Source organism: Hyaena hyaena, unplaced genomic scaffold (genome assembly GCF_003009895.1).
Source record: "Hyaena hyaena isolate Hyena2069 unplaced genomic scaffold, ASM300989v1 scaffold_234, whole genome shotgun sequence".
Taxonomy (NCBI): domain Eukaryota; kingdom Metazoa; phylum Chordata; class Mammalia; order Carnivora; family Hyaenidae; genus Hyaena; species Hyaena hyaena.
In genome coordinates this window covers 1,160,829-1,183,344 of record NW_024080865.1, presented here as the reverse complement: position 1 = coordinate 1,183,344, position 22,516 = coordinate 1,160,829, and the positions used below count along the sequence as shown (strand labels likewise).

Genomic DNA, 22,516 nt, shown 5'->3' with positions numbered 1-22,516 from the left:
AAATCCCAAATAATCGCTTTTGGTTGCTTTATAGGCTCTTCTTGGTCAACACAATCAATACTATACAGTTACCAGAAAAAAAAAAAAAAAAAAAGATACAGAGAGAGACCAAAGAAGCTCCTTATATACCAACCAATATGAAACACTCCAGAAGTTGAACTATTAAGCAAAATAATAAAGATGAATGTATAAAACCACATATATATAGTATGTCCAACATTTATACATTTTTTTTTTTTTAAAGTGCAGAAGAAGTGGAGCACCTGAGTGGCTCAGTCACTTGAGCATCTGACTTTGGCTCAGATCATGATCTTGCGGTTTGTGAGTTTGAGCCCCACATTGGGATTGCTTGCAGTCAGCCTGTCAGCACAGAGCCTGCTTTGGATCCTCTGTCCCCCTATCTCTAATCCTCCCCTGCTTATGCTCTTCCAAAAATTAATATTAAAACAAAAGGGCAGAAGGAGAAAACTTATGTATTTATGATTGTATATGCATAAGATAGCTCTAGGATACGTAAGAAACTAAAAACACTGGAAGACGGGAGAAACTTTGTGTCTCCTTCCATACCTTTAAACCATGTGAATATGTTAAAATATACTAGATACATAATACAGGTTTTTTTGAAAGTAACTGAAAACTAAACCAAAGAATAAATTTTTACAAAACCAATTCCACCTACCTTTAATAGGGCTGTATCACACTAACTCTAAAATACCTCATTCCACAGACTTCACAAGTTTGACACTTATAATTCACTTAAAGCTTTGCAAATTATTAAAGATTGGCTAGAACCTCAAATCAATCCTCAAATACATGCTTTACTTGTATTTAGCAACACAGAAAACACTGTTTTTCCTTGCAAAGGAAGCATTCTGTATGAAAAATACGGATGTGTAAGAAAATTTTTTTGTAATTTAAAATATTTTACCTCCTTTGGAGTCATTCCTTCCATCTCCATTTGGTGTTGCTGATTCTTTATTACCGGTGGTTATATTATCTATATCATTGTCTTCTACAGGCAGATGATCTGGCTATTCAAGGAGAAAAATTACAATTTCTCAAAACCATTGCATATGGTTTCACAGCACTGGAAGATTATACATTCAGCTTAAGGAGGGGTAAATGTGTCATCCATAGCATCTACCTCATCATCCTTTGTTGCTGAATCAGCTGAGAGCAGTCGACTATTACAGAGTCTGCCATCTTGCACTGTACTGATATCCAAGCTCATTTTGGGATTGTAAGTATGTGGATAAAGAGATTCAGGAAGATGTTTATGCTCTTGGGCACACTGAAATGCAATGGCAGGCTTTAAAACAGGGCTGAAAAACATCTTAGTGAATAAATTATGTTAAGCAGAATAAGGACAACCAATGCATTACGTTCTAAGATGGCAAAAGTTTGCAGAATTAAAGTTTTGAAAAGTAGGTGACACTAAAACAATCCATCATACAAACGAAAAACTTCTCACTTTTTAAAGTCATACACTAAAGAACAAAATCTATTTCATTCCTATGCTTTTGCCAAGGCATCAATCCTATTCCTGGGAATACCCAGAGAGAAAAGAACCACAGTTAGTTCTAAGCTGCACTGGTATGCCAAATTAGTTCTCCTTAAATTAAAAATTTTTTTTTAATGTTTTTTATTTATTTCTGAGAGAGAGAGAGAGACAGCGTGAGCAGGGGAGAGTCAGAGAGACAGGCAGACACAGAATCCGAAGCAGGATCCAGGCTCTGAGGGAGCTGTCAGCACAGAGCCTGACGCGGGGCTCGAACCCACAACCGTGAGATCATGACCTGAACCGAAGTTGGACGCTTAACCGACTGAGCCACCCAGGCACCCCAGGTCTCCTTAAATTTTTATAACATTTCACATAATTTTTATTAGCGAAAAGAATCAGAGAAATCAGAAAGCGTATCCATTAAAGACTTGTTAAGTATGAGGGCACCTGGTGGTACAGTTGGTTAAGCATCTGACTTCAGTTCAGGTCATGATCTTATGGTTCGAGGGTTCTAGTCCTCCCACATCAGGCTCTGTGCTGACAGCTCAGAGCCTGGAGCTGCTTCGGATTCGGTGTCTCCCTCTCTCTCTGCCCTTCCCCTGCTCACACTCACTCACTTTCTCAAAAATAAATAAACGTTAAAAAAAAAAAAAGGACTTATTAAGTATTTAGGGCCTAAAGATCTTACATTTTTAATGCCAAAGAAATGTACACTGTTAACTAAGGTTATCAAACTTGTTTACATACATGGAAAGTAGCTTGTGTAGGGAAATGTTTATACACATTCTCATTTACTAGAAAAAGGAAAAAAAAAGTATTGCTTACTTCTAAAAGCCAGTGCTCTGAAACAATGTGTACTCCTCTTTCCTTCACAGATTTATATTCTCGGTTAGTGTCATTTGGTCGGCCTTGATAAATGAAATGAGTCACCGTTTCATCAAAACTCCATCTGAAACGACCAAATTTTTAACAAATAACTAAGAGAAACATCAAAGTAAATTTAAGATGATCATTACTCTCTATGAGTACATTCACCTTCACAAAACTTCCAAGATCTAGAGTAAATATGGACACTGAATGACAAGCTTTTTTTTTTTTTGGTCAAATTTTACACATACTAGGTATGTAAACACAGAGAGATAGATACCTGGAAGGATATTCTTTAAAAGTATTAACTTCCTTCTTTATACTTTTCCAAATTGCTTAAATTTTCTTTTTACAATGAGTATCACTTTATAGTAACAATAAAGGTATTTTCAAATCAATAAAATAAGCAAAACATCCAGTCTGTCCTCTGGTTGTTGGTAGTCACTGGTCATGTACATTTGCTCTATGTCCTGTAATAAACTATGTACTTTCAATAACATTATCTCACCCATTCCTCACACCAATCCTAACACACTGGTATTATTTTATTAAAACTGCACAAATAAGGAAACTGAAAGATACAAATATGTTTAAGGATATTCAATAAATGGTAGTTTTGACTTCAAAACTCCTGCTAACTATTAATAATAATGCTACGATCTCCTGATTCTTCCCATCTAGAAAAATAATCTAAAAATTGTAAAATATATGCCATCCTTCAAAAGATCAAGTAAAGCCAAAAAGAAAGTAAAATTATACTTCTGCATAAAATCACCAAAGGTAATAGAGTTTTCTCCTAAGGGACACTTACCATACTTTCCATTTCCTAACTAAGAAATCTCTCTGGTTGGGCATCTGACTCTTGATTTCGGCTCAGGTCATGATCCCACAGTTGTGACAGCCCTATGAGCATGCGGCCTACCTGGGATTCCGTCTCCCTCCCCTGCTTGCACCACATTCTCTCTCGTGTGCGCATGCTCTCTCTCTCTTTCAAAATAAACATTTAAAAAATACATCTTTGGACTTTTAAAATAGTCAATTAAGGCATATTTCCTTCTGAATTATATTATAAACCTCTCTATTTCCTACTCTATTGTCTGTTTCCTTAAAAATAATAGTAAAGAATACCTTGCCTAATTTAGTTGTTTTTTTCTTTTTAAGTAGGCTTTATGCCTAGTGAAGGGGGTGGGCAGAGAGAGAATCCCAAGCAGGCTCTGGGCTGTCAGTGAGATAAAGACCTGAGCTGAGATCAAGAGTTGGACAATTAACTAAATGAGCCACCCAGGCACCCCTAGTTGTTAGTCTCTCTAATAGGTGTTCCTATTTCTGATGTTAAGGAACACAATACACACATAAATAAATTATAAAAATAATTTAAAAAACAGAGGAGTATTTTTGCCTGATTCATCTTGCCTCATTACTCACTGTGATAATATACAAACTGAGTTTTAGTCCTTAGAGATCCCTCAAGGACAGACTCTAAATGGTTATAAATGGTTTAGACCAGGGACTAGAAAACTCTTTTTTAAGTAGGCTTCACACCCAGCATGGAGCCCAATGCAGGGCTTCAACTCAGAACTCTGAGATCAAGACCAGAGCTGTGATCAAGAGTCAGACACAACAGACTGAGCCACACAGGTGCCTCAAAAAGTTTTTCTTAAAAGGCCAAATGATAATTATTTTAGGCTTTCAGCGAAAACAGTATCTTTTTCCAACTACTCAACTCTTGCCTTGTATGAAAGCAGCCACAGATTATAGGTAAACTAACAGGCATGGCTGTGTTTCATCCTCTGGTCTAGATCAGTGCTTTCAGCAGGATTGTTCCTTTACAAGCTATTTTGTAAATTTGTAAGAGTGATTTTGGTTGTCACAATAATGTGTTTATATGATGGAGGGTGCTACCAGCATTTAATAAAGTCAAGGGATGCTAGAAATCCTGAGATATAGTTATATATACAATTATCCCATATCTTACATCATTTTCTTTTCTTTTTTTTTTTTTTTTAAATATTCTTATTTCTAGGAGAGAGAGAGAGAGACAGCATGAGCAGGGGAGGGTCAGAGAGAGAGGGAGACACAGACTCTGAAATTGGCTCCAGGCTCTGAGCTGGCAGTCAGCGAGATCATGACCCAAGCGAAAGTCGGACGCTCAACCGACTAAGCCACCCAGGCGCCCCTCTTACATCATTTTCTAATGTCTTGACACAAATTCACAGAGGTAAAAAAAAAAAGGTTTGTTTATAATGAGTCTAAAATCCTGTTTTACTTACAAGCACAAGTGTTTTGTTTTGTTTTTGCAGTTTTAATATGCACTAATATACCAAACATCCAACTACTAAGTAATTGAAGGAAGACTGTACTTTGCTTAATTTGTAACTTTGCCAAACTGTGAACAACTCTTGGTAACATCCTGTTACCAACAGAAATGCTGCTCACAGTATATGAGTCTCTACATTGGTTTCAGCCTGGGGCTGTAGCATTTGAAGTGATGTTTACATACATATGCAAACATAAGAATACTCCGTTTTCTTCTAGTGTCATCAGGCATGGGCATTTACATATTAAATATATGTCATATGATTATGTGCCTTCTAGGACTTCTAGTTTTTAAAATTATAAAAAGTAGTTGGGGCACCTGGGTGGCTCAGTTGGTTAAGTGTCTGACTTTGGCTCAGGTCACGATCTCAGAGTTTGTGAGTCTGAGCCCCATGTCGGGCTCTGTGCTGACAGCTCAGAGCCTGGAGCCTGCTTTGAATCTGTATCTCCAACCACCCCCCCACCTCCCCTGCTCCTCCCAGCCTCATGCTCTCTCTCTCTCAAAAATAAACAAACATAAAAACAAATAAATAAAATTACAAAGTAGTTAAGTTATATCTGAGAAATCCTTTTATTTTTATTTCTCTTTAATATAGATTATTGTCAAGTTGATTTCCATATAACAACCAGGGCTCATCCCAACAAGCACCCTCCTCCATGCTGGTCACCCATTTTCCCCTCTCCACCACCCCCATCAACCCTTAGTTTGTTCTCAGTATTTGAGTCCTTTATGGTTTGCCTCCCTCCCTGTCCTTATTTTTCTTCCCCTTCCGTTCCCTATGGTCTTCTATTAGGTTTCTCCTGTTCCACATGAGAGTAAAAACATATGGGATCTGTCTTTCTCTGCCTTTTTTTTTTTTTAACAAATAGTTTATTGTCAAGTTGGTTTCCATATAACACCCAGTGCTCATCCCCACAAGTGCCCTCCTCCATGCTCATCTCCCCCCTCTCCCCCACATCCATCAGTCCTGTTTGTTTCTCAGCATTCAAGAGTCTCTCATGGTTTGCCTCTCTCCCTTTCCCCCACCATTTCCCCCCTTCTTCTCCCCCATGGTCCTCAGTTAAGTTCCTCCTAATCCTCCTGTACGTGCAAACACATGATATTTGTCCTTCTTTGCCTGACTTATTTCGCTGAGCATAACACCCTCAAGGTCCATCCATGTTGCTACACATGGCCAGATTTCATTGTTTCTCATTGCCATGTAGTATTCCATGGTATAGATAAACCATATCTTCTTGATCCATTCGTCCGTTGATGGACACTTAGGCTCTTTCCATGTTTTAGCTATTGTTGAGAGTGCTACTATGAACATTGGGGTCCATGTGTTCCTATGCATCAGCACTGCCTGACTTATTTCACTTAGCCTAATATCCTCGAGTTCCATCCATGTTGCTACAAATGGACAGATTTCATTTCTTTCTCATTGCCATGTAGTATTCCATTGTATAGATAAATCACATCTTGATCTATTCTGTCAGTTGACGGACATTAAGTCTCTTTCCATGATTTGGCTATTGTTCAAAGTGCTGCTATGAACATTGGGGTACATGTGCTCCTATACATAAGCACTCCTGTATCTCTGGGATAAATTCCTAGCAGTGCTATTGCTGGGTCACAGGGGAGTTCTACTGTTAATTTTTTGAGGTACCTCCACAGTTTTCCAGAGGGGCTGCACCAGATAGCATTCCCACCAACAGTGTAGGAGGGTGCCCGTTTCTCCATATCCTCGCCAGCATCTAGAGTCTCCTGATTTGCTCTTTTTAGCCACTCTGACCAGCGTGAGGTGATATCTCAGTCTGGTTTTGATTTGTATCTCCCTGATAAGGGATGCTGAGCATCGTTTCATGTGCCTGTTGGTCATCTGGATGCCCTCTTTGGAGAAGTGTCTGTTCATGTCTTCAGCCCATTTCTTCCCTGGATTATTTGTTTTTCGGAGGTGGAGTTTGGTGAGTTCCTTATAGATTTTGGATACTAGCCCTTTATCTGAGATGTCATTTGCAACTACCTTTTCCCATTCCGTCAGTTGCCTGTTAGTTTTGTTGATTGTTTCCTTTGCCGTGCAGAACCTTTTTATCTTGATGAGGTCCCAACAGTTCATTTTTGCTTTTGATTCCCTTGCCTTTGGAGATGTGTTGAGTAAGAAACTGCTGCGGCTGAGGTCAAGGAGGTTATTTCCTGCTTTCTCCTCTAGGATTTTGATGGTTTCCTGATTCACATTCAGGTCCGTCATCCATTTTGAGTTTATTTTTGTGAATGGTGTAAGAATGTGGTCTAATTTCATTCTTCTGCATGTTGCTGTCCAGTTCTCCCAGCACCATCTGTTAAAGAAGCTGTTTTTCCATTGGACACTCTTTCCTGCTTTGTCTAAGATTAACTGGCCATACATTCGTGGATTCAATTCTGGGTTTTCTATTCTATTCCATTGGTCTATGTATCTTTTTGTGCCGTGTAAAATCATTTTCATAGAGGTAATGCTAAGATACGCTGAAGAGATCTGGTCTAGATGTTTAACTGTAGGAAGTGGTAGGCAGTGTCAGATGATCTGTTTAGGATGTTCTGATTCTAGCTTATGGATGGGAACATCTAGGACAGTTTTATTTGAGAACGGATTACCCTATCAACATATAAATACTGTAAACTCTATACATTAAAGGCTTCTTCTCTCTTTTAAAAAAAATTTTTTTTTTTTTTTTTTTTTTTTAGAGTTAGTTACTTTTATTTAAATGTTTATTTCTCTTTGAGACAGAGACAGAGCCTGAGCAGGGGAGGGTCAGAGAGAGAGGGAGACACAGAATCTGAAGCAGGCTCCAGGCTCTGAGCTGGCAGCACAGAGCCCAATGTGGGGCTCGAACCCACGAACCGTGAGATCGTGACCTGAGCCGAAGTCGGACGCTTAACCGACTGAGCCACTCAGGAGCCCCTCTTTTAAAAATTTTTTTTAGTATTTTTGAGAGAGAGAGAGAGAGAGGTGTGAGTGAGAGAGGGCAGAAAGAGAGGAAGACACAGAATCTAAAGGAGGCTCCAGCCTCTGAGCTGTCCGCGTAGAGCCTGATGTGGGGCTTTAACTCATGAACCATAAGATCATGACCTAAGTTGAAGGTGGATGCTTAACAACTGAACCACTCAGGTGCCCCTCCTTTCTCTCTTTTATCACCAAGTCTGAGAAATCTTTCAGGAATAGATTTAATGCACACTTTAAATCAGTTAAATCTTTTTTAAGGAATTTTGGCAATAGATACTATTTTTCACACTGTGAGGACTGGCACTTTAAGTCTTATTAAAACACAGTCCTATAGGTTCCTTTTATAACCACATCCAAAGAGAATATACAATAAGGCATTAACTTTGACAAATATATATACCCTCATAGGACTCTTGTGAGAATGAAGGGAGACAAAGCTTGGCTCATGCTAAGCTCAGCAATTGGTAAAAGGTAATACGAATACAGTAACAAGTAATCATACAGTAGATAAGACTATATAGGAACACATGAAACAGGTAATACAAATTATAATTACAAATAAGAAAGCTTTTCTTTTCTACAACAGATACACTAACTACACTAAGATGCTTAAAACTACCCCAGATACTTTTTATTTTTATATTCTCCTGAACTAATCTATCAGAGAGAAAGCTAACTAAAACAAGACTTACCAAAGGGGAAAAAGCTAACTAAAACAAGACTTACCAAAGGGGAAGATGAAGCCAAACATACTTCTCAAACTGTTACTTGTAGAGGCAGCCATTAGGCTGTCTACAAATGGCTGAATACAAGTGATCAAGAAAGCTAGCACCATAGACAGTGGAGTAGGAGAGACTCAGAACTGCCTGGCACAGACAAGGGTCTCTTAATCCCTGGCACACGTGCCATCTGCACTAGAGAGCTGTCTATACTTGGCTCCTCCTCTACAGGGGGAAGGCAGATCTGATAACCTCGTCTCCAAAGAAGTAAATGAACAGAAATCAAAACATCCTTAAAAAAGACCATTTTAATTCAGGAATGCTGCAGTATGTTAGCATTACTCAAAGAAAGGCTCTACTCTGAAAATCACTAAAGTAAAAATATGCTTAATCTCAGACTTCATCTCATTCAATGTATTATTATATTATAAACTCCTTGAAGACAAGGATTCTTCTAGATTGTACTCATAATTCATGGAACCCAAGTTTCCAGAATAGTGAGTGGCACAAAACAGGCTCTCATCTATTTATACATTACACCCTATAAAATACACATATCAAAGTGAATTGACATGGAAGAGGGTATTTTTCAAGGATGTAGTACATTGAAAATCAACTGGAGACAATATAACACAGTAAAAGGCAAAATAAGTGTTCCTTTGTGGATACTCAGAATAACTTTACGTTTTCCTATAGACAAGAACAGTACCAAACAGAAAGATGTGTCGACTACCTGTAATCTGCTCCTAGAGAGGCTGCAATCCCATTTAGTTCACTTTGCTTCTTACTCAGTTTCTTACTAACACATATCACTACCTTTTGAAGTGGCTTTGGAGCTTCTTCCTGTCCCTGGAAAGAAAATAAAAGAAATGGATCAACTATTATTTGAAATATTTTATCTACAACTTGCTTTTAATAAGAGATGTAATTCTACCTTCTTGGATTGGGCATCCTTCAGCTGAGGACTGGCAGAAAGAGCAACAGCATCTCGGGAGCTATTTGCCACAGCAACTTTCAGGTTTCTGACAATGACTTCTGAAAGTGGTGTACTCAGCTTCCTTTTCTGTTGGCTGGGCCCTCCTGGAGTTTCCAAGGCTGCAAGTGCATCCTAGATGTATGGTCAGGGAGAGGGAAAGAAAAGAGGAAGAGGAGACAAGGAGAGAAGGGAAGAGATAAGGGAAAAGGAGGTAAACAGTACAGGGAAGAGGAAACAGGAGAGGTAAAGAGAGAAGGAGAATCCTCAAAATTATCTGGATTTCAGCTTTAGCCTCCTCCAAACAATAAAAAAAATGAAATATTATCTGCATCTGAACACAACAAAGAAAAATAATTTTGTATTGTCCAGTAAATGGGTTCAAAGAGACAAATGCACTTATATTTTCAGTTGTGCTAACCATATTCGGCCGAATCTTAGACTAGGAGGTGCAGTAGAAATTAAGGACGCCAAAAAGCAAAATGAACAAACAAAAAACACGGAAGGAAACAGGTAAGCAAGGATGGATATAAGCAAGATGTGACCTCCAAGGTAAGTAAGTCAGACTGAGTTCAGAACTGTGAAAAATCCTCAAAAGGACACAATACATTCCTGTTCCCAAGCCACCCACAGTTCCCTCACGGGAAGGGACCAATGCTGCTGCTCCCTTTTCCTATCTGTATAGTATTCCATCCACACGGCTGACATGTATTTAGCACTGCTCAACTGATGAATACTTAGATTAATGATCTTTTGCCAGTATGATGATGCAATGAACAACCTTGTGCACATACCATTTTGCCCATGTGAGAAAGAATAAAGGGAAACATTTAATCAAAATTTATATTACAGTGTTGACATTCTCATGAGCCTAAAAGCATGTTTCCTAACATGCTTAACAGCACAGTGGGTGATCAGAATTTTTTTTTGTCCATCTGATAGGTTAAAAAAATTTAATTTCCCAACCTATTATACCAAATGTGATTAAACACCTTTATGTATGTATAATATTTCTATTTAATTTTTTGTGACAGCTATCTCTTCCTATCTTTTACCCATTTTTCCTCTTGGTTTGTCTTTTTTTAAATTCACTTGCCTAAATATATTTGCATAAGTTTATATAATTTACATAAATTATATGTATACATACCCACTGAGATATTGCCTACTCGTTGTTTGTCAAATTTTTGCCATGGAGAATTTTGAAATACATTTATTGTACATTTATAAAATCTTCAGTTGAATGTTGGAGATTTTTTTTTTTAATGCTGTCAGATTCATAATGAATCCTTTACTCTTTTAAAAGGGTATATGTTAGTTAGAAAGGACTTCCTAACCCTGGGATTACTGAAAAACAAACTCTCAAGGTCTCTTCTATAATTTTTATGCCTTTATTTCCTTTATTTAAATAAATATCTAATCCTCTGAATTAGAATACATTTATTCTAATGTAATGGGTAAGGGTTAAGTTTTCATCCCAAGTGTATTCTCAGATGGTTACCCAGTTGCCTGATTTGAATGCCAACTTGATCATAAATACACTCTCCTATCTGTGGCTGTAATCCTGTGTACTGAGTACTCATATACTCATATAGGAGTGACAACACACTCCTTTAATTACTGCAGCTTCATACAATGTTTGAATAACTAGTAGGGCTAGTGCTTACCCTCAGTTATTCTTCACATTTTTAACTCTTTTTGCTTGTATTTTTAATAGAATTTGTATTGCCTTTATAAATATTTACAATGTTTTATCTTTTTTGTGAGAACATGGTAAGGCTTTCTATTTGGTAAAAGTTTTAAAAGATTTCTGTATAGCATTTAAAAGGATTTTTTAGGAGCACCTGGGTAGCTCAGTTGGTTGAGCGTCCGACTTCAGCTCAGGTCATGATCTCACGGTTCATGGGTTCGAGCCCCGCGTCAGACTCTATGCTGACAGCTAGCTCAGAGCCTGGAGCCTGTTTCATATTCTGGATCTCCCTCTCTCTCTGACCCTCCCCTGCTCATGCTGTCTCGCTCTCTCTCTCAGAAATAAAACATTAAAAAAAAATTAAAAAAAGAAAAAAAATAAATAAAAGGATTTTTCATACAAAAAAAGAAATCAGAACCTCCCATACTACATCCTACCTATCTTCTGTACCTGTGCCATTAACACTGCTTGCTTTCTGGGACTTCCTAGGAATTCTCCCCTCTTGTCTGCATGATCAACTGGATCAGTTATTTTCTCGATCTTGCAAACAAGACAACCTTCTTTTAACTCTACTATGCCCTACAGCAATCACTCCATTTTTTTGCTTCCCCTTTATAGGTAAGATTCCTCAAATGTTTATATACATTGTCTCCAAATTTCCTGCATTCCTGTTATGAATCTACCCTGGCTTCCACTTATACCATGTCATCAAAACTTTTTCTGTTAAGATCACCAGGGATCTCCATAATGTGAAATCCAGTGGCCAATTGACTATTCTTACCTCTCTTGACTTTCAGCAGCATCTGAAGAGTTAATCCCTCCTTCCTCAAATACTTTCTTATGTGGCCTCTACGACAATCAATCTCTAGGCTTTCTCTCCCCTCACCAGTGGCTCCTTCTCTGTTGTCCCTGCTGTTTCATCCTCTAAATGTGAAACCCTCAGAGTGTTCCTGGACCTTTTTTCTTCTCCTGCTCTCTTGACATCTAATCTTATATGACTTTAAATGTTACCTACAAACCTTGACTCCCAAATTTCTTTCTGTAGGCCAGATCATTACCCAAACTTCAGGCTTTGTATGTAACTGCCTATTTCACAACAGTACTTGGATATCTAACAGGCATCTCAAACATTATGTGTCCAAAATACAAACTCTTGATCTGAGGCTCTGATCCCAACCTGTTCCATTCAACTCAGTTGACTGCCATCTCAATTCTTCTTATCTCTCAGACCAAAAATGTGGAGAAGGATCCAAATTCCAAACATTAAAAAACCTGCTATGTTCTAGGGAAAACTGATGGAGAATGATCAGTATCTAGACATATGCCTATAAAAGAAAACCCCACATGGCCTTCAGGCACAGAAGATGAAAAAACTTACAAAAACAACATAGACTGATATCAGAATTTTCAAACACAATATATACACAGAAAGGCAGCAGAGCAGCATTGTCAGGACACTGACACACACAAAAAAAATGGAAACCAAGAACAGTATAATCTGTCGAAGAATCAAAGCCTTGGTAAGGTTTTGAATGTGCACAACTCAGGAACTAGTGTACATATGTGACATTCCTGAGTGTTCCTGAACTTCATCCCACCATAAGATGACAGAGAGCCTTTTACATATTTGACTGTAGAGTTAAGATTAAAACAAGGGTAAGGGCCATGGGTTGAAAAACCATATAAAAATTTTATTTCCTGACAAAGCAGAAAAATAAAATTAAAAACAGTGGAAGAGAGAAAATGAAGAAGCAGAATAATATCACTGACTCCAACAGAAGCAATAAGTGGGGGGTCAGAACACAATTTAAAACTGACAAAAATAAGAAGGGGGTTAAGGGCCCCATAAGAATAAAACTAACAAATCCTTTCCTAAATGCGAAAAGGAAAAAAAAATCCCCAGAGGACACTAAATACGTGAAGAAACACATAGTATACACATATACATGGCATAAAATAATTACAGCATATGACAACTGATACCAAATATAAATCATATTAAATATGAAAAGACTTAGGTCCCCCAGTAGAAAGAAAATAATTTTCAAAATGGCTCAATTCTACATTTAAAACACAGCAATCCAAAAAGGCTAAAATAAACGAATGCATGGATTTGTAAGGCAAATGAAAACCATAAAACAGTAGGGATTGAAATTCTGATACCAAAGTTGACCTGAAGCCTTAAATGAGACAAAGGACACATTCCAAGCTACATTAATCTATGTACTGATTAACACAGCAGTCACCTATCCAAAACTAAACCACAGTGATGCTAGAAAAAAAAGAAACATACCATTTTAAGAAACCTGAAAATACCGCTTAATCTGAGATGGGTTAAATGAACAAAATCCAGGAGAGAATATAAAAGATCTAAATAACATAATCAGTAAAGTCTGATCTTCAGGGTATACATATATATAGAGCGAGCATATATATGTATAATACTAAATATGTATAGCATATACATATATATATATTACACATACATACACACACACAAACACACACACAAACACACACTATGTATAGCAAAGACTACCTCTGATAGTAAATGTATCTTCTCAAAAACCAAGAAATGTTATTACATGCTGACATAACAGGGAACACACACACAAAATACCAGTAAGTTCTATGAAACAGAAATATTACAAACAACACTCTGATCACAATGTAATAAAATAAACTGAAAACAAAGCCTTCCATCTGGAAAGTAATGAAAACTCTATTTCTGAATAATTGGTATACAAATATTCCTTCTAGTATTTTCATTTTGCAACTTTTTATAAGTTAGAAATTATTTCCAAGTGAAAAGTTAAAAAAAAACAAACAAACCCAATTTATAATTCCTTGTTGGTGAAGATGGGGAATACTGGGTGCTCAATACATTATTACTAGGAGTATAAACTGGTACAACCATTTTGACAGTTTGTCAGTCTCCCCTAAAGTTGAAATATGACCAAGCAATTTCACTTTTAGGCATATACCAAAAAGAAATGCATGCACACATATTCTAAGAGACATGCACAATAATGTCCATATTACATAATAGCAAAAATCTAGTAGCCATCTAAATGCTCACCAACACTTGACTGGATATGTAAATTGGGGCATGTCCGTATAATGGAATATTACACAGCAATGAAATCAATGAACCAGTTCCAGGGAAATGGACACAGCTTTCAAAAGAAGGTTCAACAAATTACTCAAAAGAATACATATTATAATTCCACACATTTAAAAGTCCAAAACCTTCCTTTCAGGAAACCATAATGGAGGAGCGGCATGAGGAAGGCTCTATGGCATTGGCAGTGATCTCTTTCTGAACATATACAGTGGCCTCCCAGCTGTTAACTGACTTTTCATTTAGCAGCCTACTTGTTGTACTTTTCTGATGTATGTCAATTAAAAATTAAGTTTATTTATTTATTTATTTATTTTTTAATATTTTTATTTATTTCTAAGAGAGAGAGAGAGAGATAGACAGTGTGAGCAGGGGAGGGTCAGAGAGAGGGAGACACAGACTCTGAAATAGGCTCCAGGCTCTGAGCTGGCAGTCAGCACAGAGCCCGACGCGGGGCTCGAACCCATGAACCGCGAGATCATGACCTAAGCAAAAGTCGGACGTTTAACCGACTAAGCCACCCAGATGCCCCTAAAAATTAAGTTTAAATAGGAGAGGGGCACCTGGGTGCTCACTCGGTTAAATGTCCGACTTCGCCTCAGGTCACAATTTCAAAGTTGGTGGGTTTGAGTCCTGCGTCGGGCTCTGTGCTGAGAGCTAGCTCAGAGCCTGAAGCCTGCTTCAGATTCTGTGCCTCCCTCTTTCTCTGACCCTCCCCTGCTCATGCTGTCTCTCTCTCTCAGAAATAAATGAAACATTAAAAAAAATTTTCTTTAAAAAAAGGGGAGTTTTTAATGTGAGGCCTAATATATGTTCAAATTTTGTGATTATTCCATGGACACTTCTGTTTTCAGAGCAAAAATTTCAATATACCATGTTACATCAATTTGAGAACCACGGATTTTAAGATGAAGTACTATTTTATCATCAAAAACCATCAACACTCTCCCCCCCCACACACACACACACAAAGAGAGAGAAAAACACTGCTAAGTAAACTAGGATTCTAAATAATAAAACATATGAATGCTTTTTATATCTTTCTCCAAGGTATCTAAAGAAGAATGGTCTCAATGACTGGGAATATTTGTTCTATTTTCTTGTCTACTAATATTATTTCATTTACTATTCAAAGAGTCTGTGAGCTATAAGACCTGAGAGATCATCTGAATATACTCCATGATTTTACAGATTGGGATGATGGAGCCTAAAGAGGTTGACCAGCCTTAAAAGGGCAGTAAGCAGCAAAGCAGAGGCCTGATTCCAGATATCAGATCTCAAACCAGTGGTTTTCCTCTATTTCTTAAGGTGTAATAAGCAGTGTTAATCACAGTACAAAATGTTACTTTAGAAGAGATTTGAGTAAAGGTTTTGCTTGGTGAAAACTGTCCAAGTATCAATCCATATTTATTTTCTGAAGATGAATGACCTATACACTTTAAAAGCCTACTCTAAACCATACCAGTAAAAATTATTAGAATGTTGTTTATGAATCCTGGCAAAACTCTAATATATAATACTATAATTGTGCAAAGAAAGGTTCATGGATAAAAAATAAAAAATCATGAACAATGATTTGAATAGCCACTTGAAAGGCCAACAGCTATTAAAGGAATAATGAATAAAATAATCTTTAGGGAATAAAAGGAAACCATTTAGAGTCAAATGAGCTCTTGATTTGTGAATGAATTTTTTCAGAAACAGAGTCATACTTAAGTGCTCAGGAGATCAAGCAAAGAAGCAGATTTAATTCATCTTTTCAAGGGAAAGGACTACAAGATAAGGTGATAAAAGACACATTCGCAGAGAGCAAGCAGGAAGTGTCCTGCTAGAATCGAAATATAAGTACCAATGTGTTTATAGAATAGATTTATAAAATTCTTTCATCACACCATTTGATCCTTACGATAAATCTGTGAGTTTTCAGGGCAAGTGATATCCTCTTTGAACAAAAGAAAAAAAACTAGGCTTGGATAAGCTAAATGATCTGTCTAGAGTCACACTGTTTGTGACAGATATAGGACTTGAACCCAGTCCTCATTTCATACCATTTTACCTCCAGCTGTAATTTCAACCCTGGGTATATGGTGGGACTCAATAATATGAATCTACCTTCCAATATCTTTGGAAAACTTACTACTACAAATTTTAGACGTGATGCAGAATTTGGAGCTTTAACTTTATACACTACAAAATTGTTAACTCCAGGACCATTTTCTACAAATCTTACCTTCACATCAAAGGAAGGCTTGAAGAGTTTGTCCTTGGACAGAAATTTTGATGGTGTATCCAGATCCAAGGAGGGCTCCTTCTGAAGTGGCCGTTCTACTGTTGGGGACACAGATAATTGTCTGGTATGCTGGGAGATCACGGCATGGAAAGCTTTACTCTGAAAGCGGTTCATATCTAAAGGTGTAACAGCTGTTTTCCTGTGAGTGTCCAGGTGTGTGACAGGATGCTCTGCAGTATGTGGGTTTAGATTCACCCTGTTTGTTATTTCAGTTTCCAAACTTTGTTCTAGAGACAAAATGAAAAGAAGCACAGGTGAGCCACTAATGTCATCTTCTGTCTCTGAAGAGGCACATCTGAAGCGATCTTTTATATCTTGTTGGTGTTGATGTGAATTCTCAAGTATACTTTTTAAAAAAATTTTAAAACATTTTTATTTATTATTGAGACACAGAGAGAGACAGAGCATGAGCATGGGAGGGGCAGAGAGAGGGGGAGAATCTGAATCTGAAGCAGGCTCCAGGCTCTGAGCTGTCAGCACACAGCCCAATGTGGGGCTCGAACTCACAAACCACGGTCATGACCTGAGCTGAAGCCGTATGCTTAACTGACTGAGCCACCCAGGCACCCCTCTCAAGTATACTTTAAACCACAAAGTTACATATAACTATCTTTTTAAAAGTTTACTTATTTTTGAGAGAAAAAGATAGCATGAGGGGGGTAGAGGCAGAAAGAGAGAGAGGAAGCACAGAATGCGGAGTCCGACGTGGGGCTTGAATGCACTGTGAGATCATGACCTGAGTGAAGCTGGATGCTTAAGAGACCGAACTTCCCAAGTGCTCCTATGTACCCACTTTTCCAAAACAAAACAAAACAAAAACAAATGACATATTAAAATATATGCTGAATTAGACAAAGCACATCAGCTGAAACAAATAATTAATGAAATTTTCTATTTATCTTGTTGTAACCTGAAATATTCTCAATAAAGCTCACAATTTGCCAAAAATTATATAAGTGTCATCTTAGTCAATGGCAGAGTTAAAAAAAAAAAAAAAGTCCCAATTACAAGTTAATAAATACAGTGGAATTTTTGGAAAGTCCTTAGTGAATCTTAATATGACCTAAACATCACTTTGCTGCAGTTGTAAAATTTCCAGTCTGTCTGGATAAGTAAGTAATGGCTCTGAGAACTGTTCCCAAGATACTGACTTGACCCTGAAGTTTGCACAGAGATGCCATCACCCTAGAAGAGAAACTACTGTGTCTTTCCACCCACCTTTTTTCAATATTTAACAAAAACAATTATTAGATGGCTATGCCATGCTAGCCCAGTGCTAGCCAAGGGAAATATATAATGCACAAGACACGCATATTCTTTGCCCTTTCAGAGCCTGCAATGAGCAGGAAATTAGAAAGCAAACTAGAATTACAACACTGGGATCAGAGGTATAAAAGGGATGATGCAGGGAGTTTTAGCCAGACAAAGGCTGTGCTTGATGGGTTAAGGAAGGTTTCCCAGGGAAAGTGACAGCCCAGCTGAGAACTGAAAGATAAGGAGGAATAGGTAAGCATGCAGTAGGCTAGAGGAAAGATGTGAAAGTCCAAAGAGGAGAGGAAGAGAGAAGACATGAATTATACGGTGTGTCATTGTGAGCCACAGGAACAGTAAATGGGATCTGAGCCCACATCTTAAGGCTTCAAATGCTGAGACTCTAGAATGTTCCTAGATTGTTTTGTACCTTCCAGCTTTCAGACAGTGCCTACAGTGGAGAGCAGATACAAATTAAACATCTGCGCTATGAACACGTTTATTTTGCCACCCAATAAGGAATGCTCAACAGTGGTGCACTACACCCAATGTGAAAAGTAGGCATCAATGAACTTTCCTAAAAACAAGCTTTGGCACATTCATGTTCCAGGAAGCATCAAATTGTAAAAATACATACAAAAGAACAAAAGTACTAACCTTTTTTAGTTACCCTTTCAATCAGAAAATGGCTTTCATCTGCTCTCTTTCCCATTCTAGCACTCTCAAATAGCCATTCTACAGTGACGGCTGGTAAATTCCACTTCTTGGCAGCTTCATATTTAGAACCACCTGGTTCTTTCAATATAAGATGTGTACTGGCAAACATGCCTTTCCTTTCCTTGGGTTTGCGAACAAAGAATTCTTGAACGCTGAAAATTATATTTAAATAAAAGCAAATGACCATATATACAACTAGTGAGCAAACTAAGAAGAAAGTTTCTAATACAACTGTTGTTATTGTTCTAAGATCAACAGTTGACAAAGAGTTGATATATTTTAAATGCTTACTCTAAGATAAAAATGCATTGCTACAATAAAACTTTTTATAATAATGTAAGCAAATTAAACTAGACTTTCAAGAACTAACCAGGAAAACTACCTCCTTAATTAGCCTCACCTACTCACCTTGGCCTTTCTTACCAAAAGAAGAACAATCAGGGGGCATAGAAAGCATATGAAAAACAAATTGTATCTTTCTAGCCTACTATGTCTTCCCAAAGCATTTTCACACATAATCTCATTTGATACCCCCCTTTTAAAAAATGTTTATTTATTTACGTGGGGTGGGCGTGGGGCAGGGAAGGGCAGAGAGAGGTAAAAGAGAGAATCCCAAGCAGGTTCCATGCCCCGCACAGAGTCCAACATGGGGCTCAATCTCACAACTTTCCTGCTTGCTTACCTTTTCTTAGGAATTTAAGAATGTTTGCTGATTGCCCTCCCTAAAAAATTTGAATGGTACTTTTATTGGGATGTTAAATTTATATATTAATGTAGGGGAAAACAGAAACCTCTTTATAATCTTCTTTCCAAGAACACATATATCTTTCCTACTGTTCTCTTAATAGAGTTTTATAAGCTTCTGTAGGTCTTCCAAGTTTCGTATTAAACCTGTTGGTATTTTATCTCTCATTGTAAACTTAGTTTTCACTAGCTTTTCTAACTGGTTGTCTGTATGAAGGTCAATGGTTTCTGTATATTAGTTTCCTACATAGCCACTTTACAGAATTTTCCTCTGAGCATTACTTTAGTTTACCCCATGGAGTCTGATCTCATTCTTTTGCTATTGTTACTTTCTAGATTTTCTGCAACTTGAGGGTTTTGTTCTGTTTTTTTAAATTTTTTTAAGTATTCAGTCAGTTTTGAGAGAGACAGACTGCAAGCAGAGGAGGGGCAGAGGAGAAAGGAAGACAGAGAATCGGAAGCAGGCTCCAGGCTCTGAGCGGTCAGCAGAGCCTGATGCGGGGCTCGAACCCATGCACCGTAAGATCATGACCTGAGCTGAAGTCAGATGCTTAACTGACTGAGACTCTCAGGCATCCCTTATGCAACTTCAGGTTTGTTTTTTTTTTTTAAAGCTTTTATTGTTTAGTATAATTCAAATACAAGACAAAACTTAAAAAAGGAAATATACAATTTAGTGAATTATTATAAGGTGAAAACCCTTGTATCTACCACCTACATCAGAGGACAGAATCTTGCCAGCCACTCCAGAACCTTTCCAACATGTCGCTTACTCAATTACAACCCCTCCTTCCCTCCCTCTTTAATAACAGTAGTCACTATTTGGATATTTATGGTAATCACTTCTTACCTTCTAGGTTTTATTACAGAGCACATCCTTAAACACTACATTTATATAAATAAAGTTTATTTATTTTTGAGAGAGAGAGCATGCAAGCAGAGGAGGGAGGGAGGGGGAGGGGGAGAGAGAGAGGGAGAGGAGTATCCCAAGCAGGCTCCACACTGTGGCTTGACTTCACAAACCATGAGATCATGACCTGAGCTGAAATCAAAAAGTCTATGCTCAACTGACTGAGCCACCCAGGCACCCCTACATGTTTGTTTGTTTTTGGTCTTTTAGCTTATAGGATTCATCCTCTTTCCCTATCTTAACGTACATTCGTTGAAGAAACTGTATTATTTATAACGTAAGATTATCTCAAAGTCCGATTTTGCTGACTGCATTCTATGCTCTAGTTTAACATGTTACTCTCCTACTTCCTATGAATCAGCAGTTGAATCTACAGGCTTCATCAGACTGAGGTTACATCATTTTGGTGAGTCCACTTCAAGGTGGCGGTATGCTCTACATCAAGAGGCATATAATATATAATGTTTGTTTTCCTCTTTATTATGTGATTACTGATTTTCAATGCTCAATGCTATTTTAAGTGTTGCTTCAAGATCGTAACATATATCATATCATGAGTTATAACCCTATCCTTCATTTATTTGTTGAAATACTTCTGAAAGGGAAACTCTGTCTTATCAGTTGTTATGGTACTCTGATACAGATCACATAGGAAAGATGTGATAAATGATAAATTTATCATGATAAATAAATATCATGATAAATGATATCATGATAAATACTTGATCCATTCTGTTCATCTAACACTTTCAAAATAATGAGCTGGTCCTGCTTCCGGTGAGCTCAAGCCCTGCATGAAGTGAGCACAAGCCCTGCATTGAGTAAGTCCCGTTTCTCTCTCTCTGCCTCCTGCTCACTTGCACCCTTTCTCTTTCTCACTCTCAATAATAAAACAAAATGAAACAAAACGAAGAGAGTTGGTTTCCTAGCATCTTTCAATGTGACCAATTAGCTTAGCTTTCTGTGGTGTCATTATAAAGTCTTTTTTTTTTTTTTTAATGTTTTATTTATTTCTAGGAGAGTGAGAGAGACAGTGTGAACAGGGGAGGGTCAGAGAGAGAAGGAGTCACAGACTCTGAAACAGGCTCCAGGCTCTGAGCTGGCAGTCAGCACAGAGCCCGACGCGGGGCTCGAACCCACGAACCGCGAGATCATGACCTAAGCGAAAGTCGGACGCTTAACCGACTAAGCCACCCAGGCGCCCCTATAAAGTCTTGATTTAAACATTATTTGATGTGTTTGCATCCACTGCCATTATTATTTCTAGTGATACTTAAATTTTCCTGTCTTGGGCCAGTGGAGGTCCTTTGGACACAACTTCCTTAGTAGTCCTTGCTATCTGGTCTGACAATATTCCAGACTTACTGGCACCTTTTCTGCCCCAGATCGGAAATTAATCTTTTCTTCATGTTTTAATTTCTTTTAGTGGGAAATGGTATTTTAAGATCACAATCTGAGCACTAGAATTGCTTATTACCTTTCAGTTGACAATGATTTCTAGGCCTATAAATGGTTTTGAATTCCTCTTGAAACCAAGAGTTAAGAAAAACAGTTCTAAAATGTCTAGTTAATAAGATCTTTTCATTTCCTATTTCTACTACTCATTTCTAATCTTTTACACTGTGGTCTGTACTCTTTCTACTTAAGGAAATTTACTGAGGTTTTCTTTGTGGCCCATTTCCTTATAGGCAATATTTATTAGTGTTCCACAGGCACTCAGAAAGGTATATTCACTTTTTCAGGGTAGATGACTATGCTACTGAAATCTAGATCCTTCCCTGTTTTCTATTTGACCTGTCATGAAGTAAAGGGCGAGAATTAAAGTCTCCTACAAGTAATGGGTTTCTGTTGATTCCACCTCATATCTCCTAAGTTTTTGTCTTATGCACGACAGTTGTGTTCTTTTTGGTGTGTGTGTGTGCGTGCATATTTTACCTTCAGTGTGACTAGCTCTTTACTTCTGGTGCTCTTCTTTTTCTTATCGAACATCTTTTTAATTAAACCTCAAATTGTTTAACATTAGAACTGCAATCCCTCCTTTCTTTCTGTTTGCATTTCTTTGGCATACCTTTGCCCATCTTTTCTGAGATGTTCTCAATCAATTTGTTTTAGATGTGTCTCATTTAAAGGCATTTTAAGTGTTGCTTCAAGATCTAATCTAAAAGAACTTTTAATATAAAAGTTTAGTTCATTTACATTTAGCATATATATATAGCAGTTTTCTACTTCCTTTTGAAACAGCCACCACTTAAAGTTCACTTAGGGGTTGAGCTCATATGGATTCTGGAAGTAACTTTTAAGTTCATTTTTTTCCCTAAGAATTCATTACTAAAAAAGAATAAATCATCCATATAGCACATGTAAGGAAATAATGCTTAGATGTATAATATTCAATAATGGCCCTTGAAGTAGCTTTAGATATTCTGTTTCCTGGTAGGCAGGCATTAAGGCCCA

The 22,516-nt window shown here is 37.6% G+C and overlaps 1 protein-coding gene across 2 annotated transcripts in view; it reads right to left on the bottom strand.

Annotated features, from left to right (window-relative positions):
• TOPBP1 (DNA topoisomerase II binding protein 1) overlaps positions 1 to 22,516 on the bottom strand; it is a 69,291-nt gene that overhangs the window by 21,632 nt on the left and 25,143 nt on the right. For both annotated transcript variants that reach the window (XM_039243856.1, XM_039243857.1), the window contains 7 exons: positions 18,349 to 18,560; positions 16,381 to 16,667; positions 9,301 to 9,474; positions 9,100 to 9,215; positions 2,327 to 2,450; positions 1,145 to 1,291; positions 929 to 1,031 (listed from right to left, as the gene is read on the bottom strand). In XM_039243856.1, the coding sequence (XP_039099787.1) occupies positions 929 to 1,031; positions 1,145 to 1,291; positions 2,327 to 2,450; positions 9,100 to 9,215; positions 9,301 to 9,474; positions 16,381 to 16,667; positions 18,349 to 18,560 (1,163 nt within the window). The remainder of the gene's footprint in view (positions 1 to 928; positions 1,032 to 1,144; positions 1,292 to 2,326; positions 2,451 to 9,099; positions 9,216 to 9,300; positions 9,475 to 16,380; positions 16,668 to 18,348; positions 18,561 to 22,516) is intronic.